Genomic DNA, 19323 nt, shown 5'->3' with positions numbered 1-19323 from the left:
GTGAAACCTGCCTGGGTCCTTCCCCTTTGTGGGCCAAGGCAGAGCTTCTGCCCCATCCTCATCTCCCAGTCTGTGAGGGGTACCGAGGACCAAGTTTTAATTTATTTATTTAAAATATTTTTATTGATTTTTTACAGAGAGGAAGAGAGAGAGATAGAGAGTTAGAAACATCGATGAGAGAGAAACATCCATCAGCTGCCTCCTGCACATCTCCCACTGGGGATGTGCCCGCAACCCAGGTACATGCCCTTGACCGGAATCGAACCTGGGACCTCTCAGTCCACAGGCCGACGCTCTATCCACTGAGCCAAACCGGTTTCGGCTCAAGTTTTAAACAAATGTTGCTGCCACCCCCTGGGACCTCCAAGACCACGTTTACGGATTTGGTGTCCATAAAAAGAGATGCCTGGTGTACGGCACGTCGATGGGCCACAGAGCCAAGAGAAGGGGGTGAGCAACACACCTGGGGGCCTGAATAGATGCCCCTTTAAGTTAGTTGCTCCACTCTTCCTGACACTGAGTCTCCTGACTTCCAGCTGCAAGCCTGGGGTTCCAGTGCCAGATGTGGGGAGAGAGGAGGTGGGAGGGAAGGGAAGGGATAGAGCAGCTTTCACTCCACCCTGGCCTTGGAGCATGGGACAGCCTGGGCCAAGAGGGAGGTTCCTGCAAGCATGTGAGGTGGAGGTGGAGGCTCCCCGTGAGTGTGCAGGGAGGACAGGACAGCTCCTCCAGGGTACAGCGCGGCACACTCAGGGTTCCTGCCAGTGAAGGCTCCAGGAGGGCGCCCTGAGCCAGGAGTGCCTCCTGGGACTCCCTGGTTGGGCTCTGAGCTGTTCTCCAAGCCCTGAGTGGGAAGAGGTAGCCATGCATTGGCCCAGGAGCAGGACCAGGCTGGCCCTCCTTTTGCTGGCCTCGTGTAAGCCAGCCCTCAAGACCCTGTAGGAGCCTCTGAGTCTGGATCTAACTGCCTCTCCAGGCCTCACCTTCGCGGGCAGTGAATTCTCAGAACCTGCGCAGGTTTTCCTGCTGCCTTACCTTTGCCTGGAATGTTTCTCTCTCTCTCCCTCTCCTTTCCTCTCTGAATTCAATTACATATCTATCTGCATCGATATGAAATGGAGGGACCTCAGGATCCAAGCGGTCTGGTCTGGATTACTGAGCCGTCATGTGGAGGCCACTGCCCTGGAGAGTCACCTGGACCCGCAGTGGACCTCAGTTGAGCAAGATATGGACTCCTGTTGTGTCACGTGACAGATGAGTGAGGTTTGTTTCCATAGCGAGGCCAAGCCTATCTGACTGAGTTACCCTTAAAGGAGTTTGCTAAATGGATGGCATTGTGAACTGTAAAGATCTACGCACATTTCAGCTATTGTCAAGGAGCAGCAGGTGCCTGGAGGGCAAGGACTTCAGCAAGACAGGGTCAGCCCCGCTGCGCTGCTGGAGTGGGGATGGGCCAGTAAAGAGTGGATGAATGGGCAGGGTGTGTCCTGAGAGAAAAACTTGCTCTCACTTAGGATTTGCCAAAGGCCTGCCCAGGACCTGTTTACATATTTAATCTCTGAGGAAGGTTATAATGATTCTGGTGTTCTTGGTAGGAGACAGACATTTCTCCCAGGTATTTAGTTCCTGTGATTATAAAAGATAGGAGTTCTCTCTCTCTCTTCTCTCTCTCTCACACACACACTCTGCCAATCTCTTTGGGAATCTGTAATATAATATTTTAATATCAATTTGATACCGACTGGATTCAGTCCCAGCTTAAATGCATCTCTCCATCTCTGAGACTGGTTGGGAAAAAGATATCACAATGTGGCTTTGTTTCCTGAGCAAGAAGCTGTGAACCCGTCACCAGGTGGGAGTGTTCCCCTGAAGGTCCCTGTGCAGATCCTCAGGGCCTTTTCTCCCCGCAGCCTTTCCTCTTTGTCCCCCTTTCTCTGCAACTCTCCTTTAACTCACAGTGCTGTAGGGCTAGGTGACCCTGGTTAGTGAACAGTCGTAATGATCTGGCTACTTGAAGAAGTAAGAAGGTGGGTAAATGAGCTATTACCTGGCTCTCCCCACCTCCATGACCCATCTTACGTAGATTCCCCCACCTCCATCCTAAGGGCCCATGAACTTCAGTGGGAATAGAGGGGCCTCCTCGCAAGTTGAGGATGACTCAGGAGGGGAGACAGAGCTGGTGCTGGAGCTGGACCAGAGAGGGCTGGACAGCCTGGTCTCAGTTCAGGTCTGACTAGTTACTATTTGCACGAAGTTGGCCACAATGGTTACTGCCTTGATTTCAGAGTCCTCCTCTTCAGATGGGGCCCTAAGATCCAGATGGGGCCGTCTGGTCTCCATTGTGAGGCTATGGTGAGGAGCCTGTAGAAGGCTTTGAGACAAAGTGATTTAGGGAGACATGGCATTCAATTCTCACTGCATTTTCCCCTCTTTGCCAAGAAGGTTCAAGGAAGGATGGGATAAAAAGGTTCCTGCAGACCCTTCCTTTCCTGGCTTCTTTGTTCATCCCTGAGGGACTGGGAGAGGACTGGAGCGGAGGGGTGGGCTGCCTAGGACTGCCCAGGGAGGACAGCATTGGTGGTATGTGCACAGGGAGGTGGTTCTAGGCTGGAATCTGGTCTCTGCAGTGTCTCCAGGCTCAGGGGAGAAGCAGGGGAGGGGGCCTCAGACTGGGAAAGAACCAAAGACCGACAGTGGCAGGACCCAACAGCCCACAGATGGCACTGGGAGCCAGCCCCAAGGACGGCTGGCATGGACTTGCCAGCCAGCCAGCAGGATGAGTGAGGGTTTGAAGTCAGACATAACTGATTTAAAGAAATAACTGTGACACATTTTGTACTCTCAAGCTTGGAGAGTGAGAATCCCACTCTCAGTACTGGTAAGAGCCCAATACAATAAATGTGAGCTCTTGGACTGTGTTACATGTCCACTAGCTCCTGACTGCAGCCCTTCAGGAAATCAGATTTGTTGGTACCCCTTCACCCTGTCATCCCTCACTCCCATTTGAGTTCACCAAAGACCTATCCAATTTCTCAGTGGCCTAAGCACACGTGGGCATCCCCAAAGCGGGGCTGCACTGTGGACCCGCCACACAGGGTTTCACAACCACCCACATCAGCCTGACACAAGGATCCAGTTAAAGTGCCACTCCTGGGTCCCCCTCAGACGCCCATAAATAGACTCTGAGGATGGGTGGAGGAGGTTAGAAATCTGCATTTCAACAGCATCCTCTGTGAGAGTCTGGCACTCAAGGAAGTGTGTTAAGCTTTGCTGTAGAAGTGAAATGAAGGTGACACCATTATATTCCCTGCTGGCAGTTGGGAGGAAAGATTTGGGAGTGGTAGTATTGGCTGCGACCAAGTGATCAATGATGATTATGATATTAATTCTGTTTTATATTATGGACTTAGCTGTTCATGACAAACCCACTTCTGGAAATTAACTCAAGGGCCGGGATCAGGCCTTCTGTGAGCCCAGCACTACGGGCCTTTGACAGTTACCTGCAGGATGTCACTGAAGGAGCAAGAAGAACCTGCTGTCTGCTTTGTACCAGGCTGATGGGTTGAGAGTTGCATTATTTCTGATCCCCATGACCATGGACCCCTGAGGGTCCTCTGGCCAGAAGGTGCAGGTTCTGCCTGCTCTCTGACAGATACACACGACAGTGCAAATTCATGACCAACTTACGTCAATAGCAAAATTATAATATATTAATAGCAACATCACCATAGAATAAAGGCTTGGGAGGGCGACTGATCTTCCAGAATCTGAAGGTTGGCATTCGCTGTTCATGAACTCAGCGGACGGCAGTGCCTTCAGAGCTTAAATTGCGGCAAGAAAGACCAGGGTTAGTTGCAGGGAATCATTTTCCAAGCAGGACCACTTTAAATGCTGAACCTGGCCCCCGAGCTTGCGTGGAGCCTCCCTTCCTGAGTGAGGTCTTAGAAATAAGGCTGGTGGCTTTGGAAATAAGGCTGCTGTGATCGTGGCTTTCACCGAGTTCAGTCTCCTGGTAGTTTGGCCATTGACACAATTTTCTGGCCTTTGCAGAGGTCGCTTCTGATATGTTCCTGGAAGAGTCTTCCATGAGGAGTGGCCTCAAGAGATGCACACGTGGCAGTGACCAGTGCCCAGCCGCCCGATGACACGGTGCAGCCAGGCCTCTGTCTGGCAAATGGCCAGGCGCAGGGTCAGTCTGGGCACCATGGACGGCCAAGATCCTGTTGACAATCTCCGGATTTTTGCTGTGCCTTCCCCGTTCCCCCCGCTGCACACTCTGGGAGGAGGCCCTCGTGTGGATGGAGGGAGGGCAGGTGGGATCCCAGTGAAGCTCGGTGGAGAACCCTGCACTAGCACTGCGGGGCTGGAAGTCCAGCACATATTTGTGGCTGGAAGGCCTCCTGTGTTGGCTCTAACGCTGAACCGCTACCGCACGGCTGCAGTATCGACTCAGGCCATAGAGGGCGCCACCTCTGGAGGCAGTGAGATGAGGCGAGAAAACATTGATGAAAACAAGTGTGTGTGAAACCACGGAAGTCCACCTCGCCAGCCTCTGTTTTGTGGGCTGCAGCTCACCACCCAGCTTGGCAGCTTCGGACCTTCCCTCAGCTTTGTCACCGGCTTTGCTGACATCTGGGCTGCCTCTCTTTATTCTGTGGCATCTGAAGTTCGGACAGGGAAGCCCGTAGGAAGCTGCCTCATCTGCTCCCAGGGAAATGGGCAGAGGGTCTTCCCACCCGTCTGAGATGAGGGGTCTTGTCCCCACACTGTGGGGGTGGGGGCCTGGGCAGCAGGACCATTGCACAGCCTTCCTCGGGTCTTCACGGTGGTGTGGCTTTCGTAGTTTGAAATATCCCCCCAGAAAGACAGAGACAAACAGGCACGGGCCCAGGTACAGAAGGGCCTAGAATTAATGTGGACAGTATCTGGATGGCCTATCCTCGGGTGTCTGGGTCCCTGCTCTAGTGCCTGAGTGTGGTAACTGGAGGGGACCAGCTGGCTGAACTTCCCAACGTGGCAGCTCCCCAATGGCCTCTGGGGGGCAGGAAGGAGGGTCTGAGAGCAGGGGAGCCGGCCCTGCTTGTGTTCTGTGCTGATGCTGAACCCAGATGCAAAGGGGGCTACAGGCAGGCTCCCCCATCCCCTAGCCCACTCAGCCCACTCCCTCCTTTCTCTGGGTAGATACCCCTTATCTCTCCACTTAGGACCCTCCATTCCCTCCCCACAGGACTGGTCAGGGCTGCCTCGGGGGCATCCTCTCTGGAGGACCCAGCACTGAGGGGCACGTGGGCATGTGGGTCCCTCCCAAGGAGCCAGTGAAGACCCCGCCCTGCAGCTCTGTGCCCACCCATCCCAAGAGCACAGTAAGCCTGAGTGGGAGCCTTTGGGAGGAGACAGGGAAGGCAAATGGTGACTGGGGCTGTTTTCTTATTTAAAAAACAAAAAGGAAATGACATATGAATACTAGTAAATACAGGCAGGCATGGAAGGGCAGGTCCACGCTCTGGAGCCAGAAGTGCCAGACAAGGGCCAAGGCTCCGATGAGGCGCTCAGATGAGGCCCGAGGCCTTCTCCTGCACGTTGTACTCCTTGTTCTTCTTCACCCGCCAGCTGATGAAGAAGAGCAGCAGCGTGCCCAGCACCTTGTAGCCCACCTGCAGGCCCAGGTACCTGTGGGCAGGAGGACACAGGACGGGTGAGGGGCTGTGGAGGCTCTGTAGCCTGCGCCCCAGGGCCAACAGGAAGAGCAGCGTCATTCTCCCAGCGGCCCAGGGAGTGTGTCGTCATGACTCAGGTAAGGATCTGTCAGCACCTAGGTGTTGACTATTTTCCCCATTCCTTTGATCCGCAAGGGTACAAGCCTGCCTGTGAGCAGGCTGAGCCTCATCCAGTGGCCCTGTCCTTGCACCGCCGCCCCCTAGAGGGCCAAAGGAACACTGCCGCCCAGCCAGCCCTGAGGGTCCTTTCCTCCCAGCAAGCCAGAAGAAGGGCACCTTCTCACTGCCCTCCTGGCCTTCTGTTTCACTCGACACCATTCCCAGAGCCCCCCACCCCCCTCAAGCCCACTCTCCTCCCTGTTTCTGGTCTGTGTGATGATGGCAGCAGGCGAGGTGGCTGGAAGGGGTACAGAACTCAGTGGCACTGTAGCTGGGCTCAGACCCACAGAGGCAGGTTGGACCCACCTGCCCTTCACCTCTTCTAGGAGCTGTGATGGGGCCACCTCTTTGTGAGCAGTGACAGGCTGGCCTGGTATCACCATTCCAGTCACAGCCTCGCCTTTGGACTTCAACCATCCCCTTTCCCTTGGACACACTTCTTTCTGCTGCTGTCCCTCCCAAGGGCCTTGGGGATCCCAGGTTGGGGGATCACATCAGAGTAGCCCCAAGTCTTGTTGCTTAGTTGGCTCTCTGCAAGCCCTGAGATGCCCATCACCGGTGGCCCCTGCTCCCTGACTATGGCAGCTCCCCTCTGGTCTTCTCCCTTGGAAGCCTGACAGCCCCCACAACAGCCACCAGAACAGATGACGGCCCTTTGCTCAGGCCTGGGGCCTGGCGCCAGGCGTCCTTGACACACGACGTGCCGGCCCTCACCTGTCTCGGAAAGCATCGTTGTTGTAGTAGGCGCAGGCCCCTCGCTGCCCTGAGCACTGCAAGTTCCACCAGATGCAGGAGTAGTCAATGGTGAGGCCGTAGAGGGCTGGAGAGGGCAGCCAGGCTGGCATCAACAGGAAGAGAGTTCAGAGAGCTCAGGTCACATGGAGCTGCCGGCAGAGATGCCTGGCAGGGTTGAAAGCCAGCCCCCCCCCCCCCCCCCCCCCGTGTGTTACAGGTGTGAGTACAGCTCTGCCCTGCCTCTAGGAACCACTGTAACCTTGGGAAGCAGAGTAGCTTTCTGTGAAGCTGGTTCATGCTTCACCATCTGAGCACCTCACCCAATCTCAGTCGGTGAGGGCCCTGCAAAGGCTCCCACTCAGGCGGCCCAGGAGGTCACACCCCGACACTCCCCAGAATGATAATGATAATGGAAGGCGCTGCAGGGCCAAGTGCCGACCTGGCTCCCGGGTAAGAATGCGCAGAGGGCTCTGTGAAGCTCAGCGTCTGAGGTCAGAAAGTACCCTCGATAGTAACTGAAGTCCGTCCGCTGCAGCTGCCACACTCCCCCCTGCAGTGCTCACCCGCTAGGTCCTGCCAGTGGTTCTGGACCTTCCTAATGCCGCGACCCTTTAATGCAGCTCCTCATGTTGTGACCCAACCATAAAATTATTTTCGTTGCTACTTCATAACTGTAATGTTGCTACTGTTATGAATCGTAATGTAAATATCTGATATGCTGTATGTGTTTTCCGATGGTCGCGACCCACAGGTTGAGAACCGCTGTACCAGTTGAACCTGGTCCCTTTCCTTCCTTAGCCTGCAAGGTTCTCCGTATTAGTGCCTCGTTTACCTAGTGCCCGGATGTGTTGAGAAGGGACAGTTCAGCGTATACAGTCTGGGGATGAGCCTGCAGTGTGGGGGTGAGACCCATGCACGTCCCTACTCCAGTCCGTGCACCAGAGGGAGGGCTGGTGTGTGCCCTGCTCCTGAAGGCCGCTCGCCCTCCTGTGGGCACTATTGCGTGTGCCCTGCCCCATTTCTCCGCGGGCTCTGGGCTGCTCGCACTGGACCCCGCCTGCACCGAGGAACATTTGTGAATGGCAGTGGGAGTGAATTTTGTAAAACGGGAGGGAAACCAGGGCTGAGCTCAGCTGCCACTCTGGCTGAGACAGAAATGCAAGGCTGTGTTCTGATGGTGAGTTCTGAGAGAGAGGTTAAAAAAATACCCACTTTCAATTCTTTATTAGGTATGCTCAGTTGTGTCTGCTTTTCCCTTTTCTTACATAATTTAGTTGGAAATGAACGCCATAGATGAACTCTTTCTTAACCACAAGTACCAAGGAAACTGCCCATAAAGTATTTTGACATTCGGGGTTGTATTGATCATGCACAGCTTCTCTCATCACAACAGAGATGAGAGAGGACTTCCCCATCCCCGCCCTGCACCCCATTGCCCTCAGATGTCCCGGGGCCATGCCTCTGGAAGGGGGTGTCTCAGACACTTACCCAGCAGGCGCATTAGCAAGAACTGTACCCCAATGGCAAACGACTTTTCTTCCTGGTTCACCACGCTGAAAAGGAAAACAGGAGATGAGCGGAGGACTCTGGCCGTGCCTCCCCCGAGTCAGGAGCATCCAGCCTCCGTCAGAACCTGCCCTCATGCAGCCTGATGAGCCAATGGCAGACTGGATCCCCTGCAGCCCATGCTTCTGTCCTTGGTATCAATGGTTCTCAAAGCTTGATCGCTGGACCAGCAGCATCAGCATCCCCTGGGAACTTGTTAGGAATTCATATTCTCAGGCCCCACCCCAGACCTAAGAATCAGACGCCCTGGAGGGGGGCCCTCTCCTCATCATGGCCACCCACAGATCTTTCTCAGGGTTAGAGCACCTACCGTGATCCATCTGACTTGGGGTGCAAGAAGGGAACCCCTACAAGGGCCTTAGGTGAAAGTGGCAGTGGAATGCACTTGATGGGGAGTGGTGAAAAAGAGGGGGACGATGGTGTTAGGAGAAGCACTATGCCGTGAGCTCTGAGAATCCCTACACGTTCTTAAGGATCTACACACACTCCTGACTGCTCTTGTCCCGGACCACTTCTCAGGGTCATGGTTGCCAGGCACAACCTTGAAGCACGAGGTAAAACCTCCTAGACCCGTGGTCGGCAAACCATGGCTCGCGAGCCACATGCGGCTCTTTGGCCCCTTGAATGTGGCTCTTCCACAAAATACCACCTGCGGGTGTGCACGTACAGTGCGATTGAAACTTCGTGGCCCGTGCGCAGAAGTCGGTATTTTGTGGAAGAGCCACACTCAAGGGGCCAAAGAGCCGCATGTGGCTCGCAAGGCGTGGTTTGCCAACCTGCAGTTTGCCGACCAGTGCCCTCGACCAAGAGCAGGCTTGGTCTATAGAAGCGGTGGCTCTCCCAAGAGCAGCGTTCCTCAGTTGTGACATAAACCCACTGCATGTGACACATACACCTGGGCCACTCCATGTCACGCCCTAGGACTTGAGGGTCAAGGATGGATGGTGCAGCATGAGGTCCATGCTGCTTGCTGTGCTATGAGTAGCAAAGTCCTTTCCCTTTGACCCGGAGTCTCCAGTCTTCTGCCAGCATCCTTGAAACAGTAGCAGAAACAGGAGCTCGGTAGTTGGCAAGCGAACTTGTAAAGAGGGCAAAACCCTAGATCCTGACAAGTGGCTGCTTCTGCTTCTTCCTTAGCTCCTAGGCTTTTGGGGAAAATAGGTCATTGGTACCTCGCTAGCTGTTGTTGTTGTTATTATTATTATTATTATTATTATTATTAGGTTAGTAGTGATAATTAGCCAATATGTAGAGCACCTTGTATTTACAAAGGAATTTACCATATAATCCTGACACCAATCCTTTGAGGTCAACATCATTAACCTCCTTCCAAACATGAGGAAATTGAGACTCAGCGAAGTTGGCAACACCCAAGGACATTCAACCAGTGTATGGCAGAGCTGGGCCTTGGGCCCTGGACCCCAGTATGTAAATCCCATGGTTTTCCCTCCCTCTCTGCTTGTGAGGCAGGTGAGGACAGGAGGGAGGCAGGCCGGGGTGGGTTAGGTGAACTTGGTTGGAAAGTTTTCTCCTTTGCAGAGAGCGAGGTGAGGAAAGGGTCATTCCCTGTCAAAACCTCAGAGACATTTAACTGCCACTGTAATGGGACACCTCTGCCCTCCCCTCCTGCCTTGGCCAGCCTCCCCCTTCTGACCTGAGGACTTAGTTTTGGCTCCTAGCACACTAGCCCAGCCGTGGGCAAACTACGGCCCGCTTGAAATGAATAAAACTATTGAAAAAAAAGACAGTACCCGTTTATGTAATGATGTTTACTTTGAATTTATATTAGTTCACACAAACACTCCATCCATGCTTTTGTTCCGGCCCTCCGGTCCAGTTTAAGAACCCATTGTGGCCCTCGAGTCAAAAAGTTTGCCCACCCCTGCACTAGACTTTTATCATTCCCATCTTTTCCCATAGCCCTCATCTCTCTCTGGAACTCTCCTGATTGTCCATCCCCGATTTCACATGTCCAACTGAATTCGCCTCCTTCCTCTCAGTTCTTTCAGGATTTAAAAATAAGTGAATCTCCAGGTATTTCCACAGCATGGAGTCAGGCAGCCTGGCTTTCGCATGTGGCTCAGCTGTTCCTGGCTCTGCCCTCCTGGGTTAGTGGTCTCCCCATGTGCAGAATGCAGGTGCTCACAGAGCTGGGGGAGGAGGCGACGCAGCGAGGAGCTCTGCACAGAGCCTGGCACAGGTGGGGCCCGGCAATGTCGTGTTAGCATCATCTCCCCATTTCACCCAAAGAACATTGTGCATCATGTTCAAAGGCCTCTGAGGACCAGGAAAGGGAGGAGAGAACAGTGGGCATCTGGGCACAAAGAAAAGGCAAACGGGGGAAGGACAGGTGCACTCACCGCAGGACCATCATGTAGAGGGGATTGTGGGAGATGCAGGCGATGAGGGACACGAAGGAGATGAGGAAGATGGACGGGAGCAGGAAGTGGGCGCAGGGGATGGGGCACGATCCTGACTTTGCTGAAGCAGATCCCCCGGTCACACAGCTGCAGTTCAAATAGATCTTGAAAAAGGAGAGGAAAAAAGAGAAAACGTCATTACTTTGCTTGCACACACATCAAACACCTGCACCAGCTCTTGCCAGACAGTCCCTCAGGTTTCAACCCCTCTGCCTTCTGGGTCCCCCGAGGAGCTGGGTGGGGCTGGATTCAGAGGCTGGAGAGGTCAGCCGAGGGTTTCAAGGTGCCCCATGGACCCCATCCCTGACCCCTGTCCAGTGTGGGCTGGGCTCCTCCAGCAGGTGCACCCGCATCTGTATGTGCAGGATTCCACTGCCAGGCAAGGCCCACCTGGCTTGGGACCAGGGACTGGGAGGGCTTTTCTCTGGGCCAGGCTACCCTATGCCCAGCAGCCGTGGCTTTGTGGGTTGCTGTTGATGCTGTGTGTGTGTTCATTGCAGGGAGGTATAAACAGGGGGAGACAACAAAGAACACGCAATAGAACCCACTAAGCTCTTCATCTGTCAGGCCTTTGCCAGAGAGGAATTCCTCCTGTCTGTACAGGCTGGGAAGGAAGTCCCGTCTCAAGCCGGAAAGCCCATATGGTCAACACTATTGTACAACCGAGCCACTGCCCACGTGGTCTTTACTCCCCGCCTTGCAGTGTCTGACGGGCCTATGAGCATTTTCTTATAACTTACTATTTTTTTCTTGATATTATGCTAAGGGATGATGATTTATACTATTTGAAACTTGTCAGGATTCTTTCTGGAAGTAGGTGAGTCAGAGGTAAGTAAATGAAAACAAGGAAACCACAGAGGCCATCACAGACTCCTCGGCTAGAAGGCAGCTGAGAGAACATCTTGTCCAAGCTCCTTGTCCCCGCTCCGCCTGAGACTCACGCACCTCTGCCCACAGAGGTGGCTGTGGAAGCAGCCTCCCTAATCCTTAGAGAGGAGGATGGGAAGTGGGGGCCAGCCTTGCCCATGACCTCCACACAGGCTTAGGGGCAGAAGGTGCGTTCCACTCCTGAGGGGAACTGCACCTCTGGGTCCCTAGTGCTCTAAGGAAAAAGAACACCCAACTCCTAAACCTGGCCTGTCCGGTTCTGGCCCCTGCCTGCTCCCTGGCCTGGCACCAACCTTGGCATCTCTCATTTCTCCTACATCCAGCTCAGCCATGCCCTGGGGCTTGGTGCTTGCTGTTCCTTTAGTGCAAATACTTCACCCTCAGGTCTTTGTAGGGTTTTTTTCTGGTGGTTGAGTTCTAATGTCACCTCCTCCAGGAGGCCCTCAGGCACACTCTGTCCATTAACTCTCTTGATGGCATGAGCTACTTTCTAAAACGACCTTGTGCATTTATTCGATAGAATTCAAACTGCATGAGAGCAGGAACCTTGTCGGATGGGTTCACACTAAATCCTCAGCATGCATGGCTGTGCCAGGTGTCCATTGTCTGTTGAAAAACTGAACCGATGACTCAAGTTAGTTTGCAGCTGGCTGATCCTAGAAGGCCAGGAGCCCTAGCGCTCAGAGGGCTGATAGGACCTCACTAAGTGAACTACCGAATGTGGGTTACACGCGTGGAAGGCTGGTGGCCAGGAGGTAAATGACCTTGAGCAGATGTGCCCCCAGACTGAGACAGAGTCCTGGGTTCTAAAGTCAGATCTGACCCTAAATAACTGCATGACTTCAGGCCAGTTGTGTGGCCACACCTGGGAGCTGAGGGGGTGAACCTAATGCCCTTGATCGCTGCTTCCAACTCTAACCTTCCAGGGCCACATCCCAGAGGACCCTGTGTCCTTGACTTATCTGGGCCTGGTCCATGTTGGCTCTCCAACAGGGCCAGGACGCAGGACCCAAAGACGCCCATTAGGACCCGCCAGGATGAGATTGGGAGGTCTCCGCTGAAGGAGTGCTCTGGCTGGTTTCTACTCCGAGCCTCAGGAATGTGCATTTGTTGAATATCGGCCAATCTTTAATTGACTTTGGGCTGCAGGCATCTGGTCGTGACCTTAGGGAAGGGGAGGTAAAGAGAGGGTGGGTGTGGCCTGGAGGCAATGAGGATGGTGTGGGTGGCGCCCTTCCCACCCCAGAGCCTAGGTGCAGTATGAAGGCACACACTGAGCTCAGGGACCCGGTGGGGCTCCTCCTGCCCTTACCCGTTGCTTGGAGGTTACGGTGCTGACGTTGATGTGCCTGCAGCCAGCGTGGCACGGGGAGAGGTACTCTACCCCATTGTCTCCACAGACCGGGTGGAAGATGGAGTCGGGGCACGAGCAGTCCCTGCGGCAGGCAGGAGGCTGTGGGTGTATAGAACTTGATGTGCTGCCAGGAAAACAGGAAACAGGGACTCAAACAAAGCAAGACAAGAGAAACATCTCTTCACTGTGGCCCAGTGTGAGTGCCCGCCCGGCTGGTGCGCTCTGCCTCTCGGTGCGTCTGGGGCCAGCCACACCATGAATTACGCCTGTTGGGGCCGACGGTGAATTGGCTGCTGGTCAGTGCTCATGGCACCTCACTGTTTCTTCCGCTACTAGAAGCCCATCTCCACCAGCTGCGAGTCAGAAAGGCTCCGCTGGCAAACCCTCCCTCCCCAACCCCCCCTCTGCAGAAGAGCTCAAGACAAACAACCAAGCAGGACTTTGATGGGAGAGTGTGCAGATGCTGCACAAAAGTCACAGGCCACGTTTCCCTTCCCGTCTCCTCCACCTGGGCTCAGGCGGAGGGACAGGTGGGGCTCCTTGAAGCAATCTGGGGTCTACCTGGTTCCTGTCCCTTGGTCTATGTTAGCAGTTCTCAACCTGTGGGTCGCGACCCCTTTGGGGATCGAAGGACCCTTTCACAGGGGTCGCCTAAGACCATCGGAAAACACATATGTAATTACATATTGTTTTTGTGATTAATCACTATGCTTTAATGATGTTCAATTTGTAACAATGAAATAGGGGGCGCCACAACATGAGGAACTGTATTAAAGGGTCGCAGCATTAGGAAGGTTGAGAACCACTGGTCTATGTAGATTTTGCCCTCCATCCTCCTGAGCCTCAAACAAGGAGATTTCACTGGATGATCTCACCATTCCCGCCATTCCTCCTACCCGATATTCATGATCTTCTTTAGGGAGGGCTGGGATAGGGTTGACAAACCACAGTCCAGAGCTTTGCTCAAATAATTATACTAACGATGTTAACATTAACGGGGCCTCTCTTATGCGCCAGGCACTGTGCCCAGGGGTTTGTCACGCACGTCATCACAATAATTCTATAATTATTATGCTCCTTTTATGGATAAGAACACTGAAGATTTGAAGATTAGATAAGTAACTTTCCCCAACTAGTAAGGGCTGCGTCAGAAGGGATGACAAAACCCGCTAACTCCCAGTGAAGACACCCAAAGGCCCAGGGCCTTCTCAGCTTCTCTCAATCCACAGTCAGCCTGCAGAAGACCAATACAAACCAGAGGTTTCCCATCCTGAGTCACCACGCCCCTGCGCTCCTTCCCCCACCAAAGACAGAAGAGGTTATTTCAAAGAGAGAGACAGAGAAAGCGCCAAGGCTGAAAGGTACGGTGTCTCCCAATGTTGTAACCTCATTAGGCAAAATTTAAAAGAAGAGGTGCTTGAAAGGTAGCGCCCAGGAAAAAGCTAAAAGCTCCCTCCACAAGCCTCTAAAGTTATTTCTGAACCTGAAGCCCGGCTTAAAACTTAGGACCATGTTGCTTTATGCAAACGGACAGGTATGCTTCACCTGCCCTCATTTTAAAAGTCTGCCATCACTTTCATTGTTCTTTCCCGTATCTTTTCAAGTCTTCTCTCATCTTTCTTCAGCAGCTCAGTGAGACTCTACTTCTGGCTGGCACAGAGCTGATGCCAAACATAGCTTATTTCTTGGTTCCTGAGGCTCACAGCCCTACAGAGTCACCCTGAAACCAAACTAATTAGTTTTTGGTGTTTCTTAAAAAGAACAGAATCTTAACCCTGACTGCTGGCGGCCCCGTAGGACCCTCTGACTTCTTATAATTCAGCATCGTATTCAAGGACCTGATTTTCTAAGTATCCACATAAGCGATTAGGTCAAGAAGTGATAGAGGGAAGAGAGCTAAGAAGGCAGAAAGGAAGAGGTATGGCAGCCAGACCCAGGCTCTGGCCTTTAGCAAAGGGTATCGTCTCACCCCTCATTTCTGTTACCTAGGTGGGTAGACCTCCGCCACGACTGGGGTGGAGCATCCCATGAAGAAGAGAGGGGTACATAGGATAATGGAGATGGTCATGATGGTGGTAGCCAGCCGGGGGATGGTTTGCAGAGAGAACACAAAACGCTTCATGAGGATTCCTCCAAACAGCATCCCCAAGGCTGCGGCGGGGAGGTTCACAGCACCTGGAGAGAGAGAGAGAAGCGGGTCTGTGTGCGCAGGCCTGGGGGGGAGGGGTGTGGGCACAGACACCGGGCACAAAGAAGGGGCACAACTTTCTGAAGGAGCACTGGAGATGCCCCATTACAGTAGCAATACCTGACAGTCACTGGGCACTCACTGTATGCCAGGCACACCCACAGAGTTACTTTGACCCAGAGGGTTACCCTGCCTGTGCAAAGAATAAAGAAAGAAGTGGGGCCTTGTGTCCAGAAGGATGTGGGTGGAATGTGCATTTATTTAGTGCCTTTCATTGCCTGACCGCTCACTGCATCCTAACTGTGACCACACAAGGTTAGCAAGGCTCTGGTGGTGCCCCCTGCCTGCTAGTCAGAGGCCTAAGCTAGAGAGGTAAAGTCACATCCAAGGGCCACACAGGGGTCGGGATTCGCACCCTGACCCCCTTGCCCCATCTATATAGTCAAACGCACCTGTGGACTGAGCTCAGTAATTCACTTGGATACTTGGTGGGCCCACATCAGTGCTTCTCAACCTCACTGGCAAACAAACTCAATGCTGAGCCTCACCCAGAGACTCTGCTGTATTGAGGGGGTAGGGTGGGGCTGGGCACCTGTATTATTTAAAGCTTCCAGAGGAGCCTAAAGTGCAGCCAGAGCCCAGAATCCCTGGGTCACATACTCCCTACCAAGCAAATGTATTCAAGTCCCTGAGAAGAAGGAACAGAACCAGGAGCATTTTACCTGAAATTGATGCTCTCTCTTTCCCCTGCTGCCCCTACTGTCTCAGGGCCCCTGGAAGGCGGTCAGGCCTCCAGCCCCTGATAGGGAGGAAGGCAGCCCCCCCCCCCCCCCCCCCCCCGCCTGGAATGACAGGGTCTCAGCAATTTGTTCAGAGCACTCTACATTGCCAAGCAAGAAAATTGTCCTTAAACGTCTTTGTCTTGGGCAAGTCCTCCTCTGGCTCCTGCCTGTGTCTGGTATGGCCGGGACTCACCGATGAGGAAGTTGGCATAGGCTGTGGAGGCACCATACTGCTTCTCCAGGAACTTGTTGAGGAATGTGGAGAGGCCGGCGATGACGGAGGAGAAGGTGCACTGAGCCAGGACCACGAGCATGAAAAGAGGGTTCATGAGGAGCCTCAGGAAGATGCGGGGAAACCCTGTAAACAGAAAACCATCAGGGGCCAGGCCTTCATGGGCCACAGTCGTTCCTCTTCCCTCCAGACCACGCTCCTGTCTTCCTCAGGGTCTGGGGCACTGAGGAGTTCAGTGGCCCAGCCAGGGCCACACAGCCTCTCAGACCCCCCACTCAACATACTCATGGGTAAAATAAAACGAGAATATGGCCTGCCAGTGTGGCTCAGTTGGTTGAGCTTCGTTCCATGCATCAGGAGGTCACTGGTTCGATTCCCGGACAGGGCACATGCCCGGGTCGCAGGTGCGATCTCTAGTAGGGGGTGTGCACGAGGCAGCCAATTGAGTTTTCTTTCTCATCAATGTTTCTTTCTCTCTCTCTCTCTCTCTGAAATCAATAAAAACATACTTAAAAATAAATAAATAAATAAAATGAGAATGTGTCTGGAAGAAATCAGGAGGCGGGTAGATAGAAATAAGACTACCAGTGAGAACATTCACCTCCATGTAAAGGGAGGAGAGAGAACATGGGGTGGAGCTGGCTCTGCTTGAATCTGAGTCTCCCAGCGAAACCCCTCCTGTGAGGTGGGCCAATTATAGGCCACCTATTCTTAACGCCCCTTATCATACACAATACCTCACAGGCTTGGGCCCTCCCGGCTTGCCCCTCTAACAAGCCAGCCCACCCAGGGCTTTGCCGGGTCACTCACGTTTAATGAAATCCACCAGAGAGCTTCTTGGCTTGACCGTCATCTTCATCGCCTCATCTGTCATGGCAGTAGACGTCTGAAGGCAGCAAAGGAAATCAGTGTTAATGGCCCAGGCTCCCCGCAGCCACGAATCCTGGGCCCTTGACCCTTCTGGTCTCAGTGGCTTAGGGCTGGGCAGCAGTGAGCTACCCCAGGTGTGATGGGAGGGTGTCCAGAGAATGTCTCTTGAACTAAATGCCACCTGCATTTAGTGAGTCCAGTGCTTTGGCTGCTGACCAGAATGCTGCCATGCCAATGCCTCCCAAGATGGCTCTGGGTATGTTATTTCATATATAACTTTCCCACAACTAATGCCAAAAAGGGTCTGACTGGATCTCACCCTTTGCCTGTCTGTCATGGCTACGTTTCTTCCCTGTCCTCAGATTCCAGGGGCCGTGGGCTTCTGAGACACTGTAGTCTAGAATGTATGTTTCCAGCTCTGTTTTTCTGTCTCCTGTATGGAGTCCCTTCTTCCTTCTGGGCCCAGAGTTGAGTCCTGCTCAAAGCTCTGTGCTGGCCCTGTGCCTGAACTTTCTCAGGGAACCTGCCTACTTCTTCCGAACTCACCAGCTAAAGCTCTACACCACCACACATGCAAGGCCCCGAGTGCTGACACTGTGTGGGTCCTCCAGGGAAACTCATCACCAGGCACAGGAGCGGCCATTCACTCAGCGCTCACTCCATGTTGGGCACTGTGCCTCGCACGCCACTGTCCCACTCCTCACAGCCTCCTCTGAGATACCTCCTCTATCTCCCGGATTGTAAAGGAGAAGAAACTGAGGAACAAGGAAACTTGCCTAAGACCACTCATTGAGTTTATTACTCGCAGAACTAGGCTCAAAGTCAGGTTTGCTTGACCCCAAAACCACCATGATGTGTTGCCCTCTGAAATTTTCCCCCAAGACAAGCCCAGATCTTCCTACTCCTGCCCCCTCTTCCTAAGACTGGGCCAAGATCTCATACACCGCATTGCTGAGCGCTGAGCTCTGTGTCTGGCTCAAAACCTTGGTCTAATTGTAGCCCCTCTTCTCCTCCAATGCAGGTCACTGCTGAGAACTCAGCACCGCCTGCGGACACCTGTGCCCTTTGCTTTCCGAAGAATGTCTATGCCTGTCCTGGCCTCAGCCGTCATCCCCTGTCTCTGTACTGGCCTCATCAGATTTCCAGTCTTCCTTCCTTCCTAAATCCCATCCTCAACCTAGCCACCCTGTTGCCACCTGACTGGTAGCCCCATCTCAGAACTTCATGGGATTAAAACAGGTTTTAGAACCGTCAGCCCACCATCAAAGTCCATACCCAGACTTCTCATCTCTGTTTTCCATTCTCATCCTTCCCTGATTTCTTTCCCCAACGGTCATGACTGAAAGATGGGTAGGAGGTCAATCTACTAAACTATGATCTACTCCCAACCCACCCTCACACTCAAGCATTAGGACTCCTTTCTTACTCAGTCCTTCAGGCATGATGGGCCCTGTGAAATGCAAAAGTCAACTGCACCAGGTCACATATTCAGCTTTTATTTTTATCCTACTTCAGATGAGCTCAGTGTTTCCCTAACTACATCCCTGGATGCTACCCTGGGAAGGGCACACTGTTGGAATATCATCTTCTGGAAATTCACCAGCACTCTTACCTCTCAAGGCCTCTGAGAATCCTGCATCATGGCACTTATTTAGATTTCACTCAGAACTTGCTTAACTTGTTGCAGCTTCTCAGATCTGTTTATTTTCTACCCTCACCTCCCTTTCTTAAACTCCTATACCTAGAGTTATGAGCTTTCAGAACCTTACCTCCACTCCTCTGGACATTGTGCGAGGAAAGAAGAAAAAGGGGAAGGAGGTGAAAATCAAGAAGGCCGAGGAAATGAGCAGGCCCAGCCACCAGGCTCCAATCCATCGGGGGTCTCCAGGGCTCAAGTTAATTAACGCTGAAGAGAAAGCAAAGGACACAAGTGTTTGCTGAATGAATGCATGGTCTCACCTTACTGGGAAGAAATTCTCTGATCAGGGGGATTTTCTCCCCACTATGGAGAAGAGGTAAAACCTTGGTCAAGATGACATTCCCCATCCTGGCCATTCTGGTCTTCCCAGAAAATGGAGGCCACCGCACATGAAGCAGAGCATCAGATAATCCCAGGCTGAAGGGATCAGAACCTTGGCCTCCCCTTATTTTACTCCCAATTCTTGGCAGTAACTCTCTTGAGGCTTACCATGGGCCAGACATTAGACCACATGTTCACGTCTATTATCCTGCTGGGTTCTCCCAGTAAGTCTATGAGGGAGGGGCTATTCCACCCAATCAGGAAATTGAATCTTAGAGAGGTTAACCATGTCCTTGTCCAAGGTTAAGATTATTGATCAATTTCAAACCTATGTCTTCCTGGTGTCCAAACGTGAGCTCTAACCCACCGAAGACTATTGCTGCCCAACTGTA

General features: G+C 53.0%; 1 protein-coding gene across 1 annotated transcript in view; it reads right to left on the bottom strand.

Moving 5' to 3' along the window:
• Window positions 1-3688: 3688 nt before the first annotated feature.
• The window catches only part of SLCO2A1 (solute carrier organic anion transporter family member 2A1), a 71273-nt gene continuing 55638 nt past the window's right edge, over window positions 3689-19323 (bottom strand). The window contains exons 6-14 of the mRNA XM_081106539.1: window positions 18681-18817; window positions 16852-16927; window positions 16003-16167; window positions 14825-15014; window positions 12798-12963; window positions 10538-10701; window positions 8100-8164; window positions 6591-6714; window positions 3689-5670 (exon numbers count right to left, since the gene is read on the bottom strand). Coding sequence (XP_080962665.1) covers window positions 5550-5670; window positions 6591-6714; window positions 8100-8164; window positions 10538-10701; window positions 12798-12963; window positions 14825-15014; window positions 16003-16167; window positions 16852-16927; window positions 18681-18817 — 1208 coding nt within the window. The 3' untranslated portion in view covers window positions 3689-5549. The remainder of the gene's footprint in view (window positions 5671-6590; window positions 6715-8099; window positions 8165-10537; window positions 10702-12797; window positions 12964-14824; window positions 15015-16002; window positions 16168-16851; window positions 16928-18680; window positions 18818-19323) is intronic.

This window comes from Myotis nattereri (assembly GCF_964212035.1).
Source record: "Myotis nattereri genome assembly, chromosome: 14".
Lineage (NCBI taxonomy): Eukaryota > Metazoa > Chordata > Mammalia > Chiroptera > Vespertilionidae > Myotis > Myotis nattereri.
The sequence above is the reverse complement of the archived record's forward strand: the minus strand, read 5'-3'. Positions and strand labels throughout refer to the sequence as shown.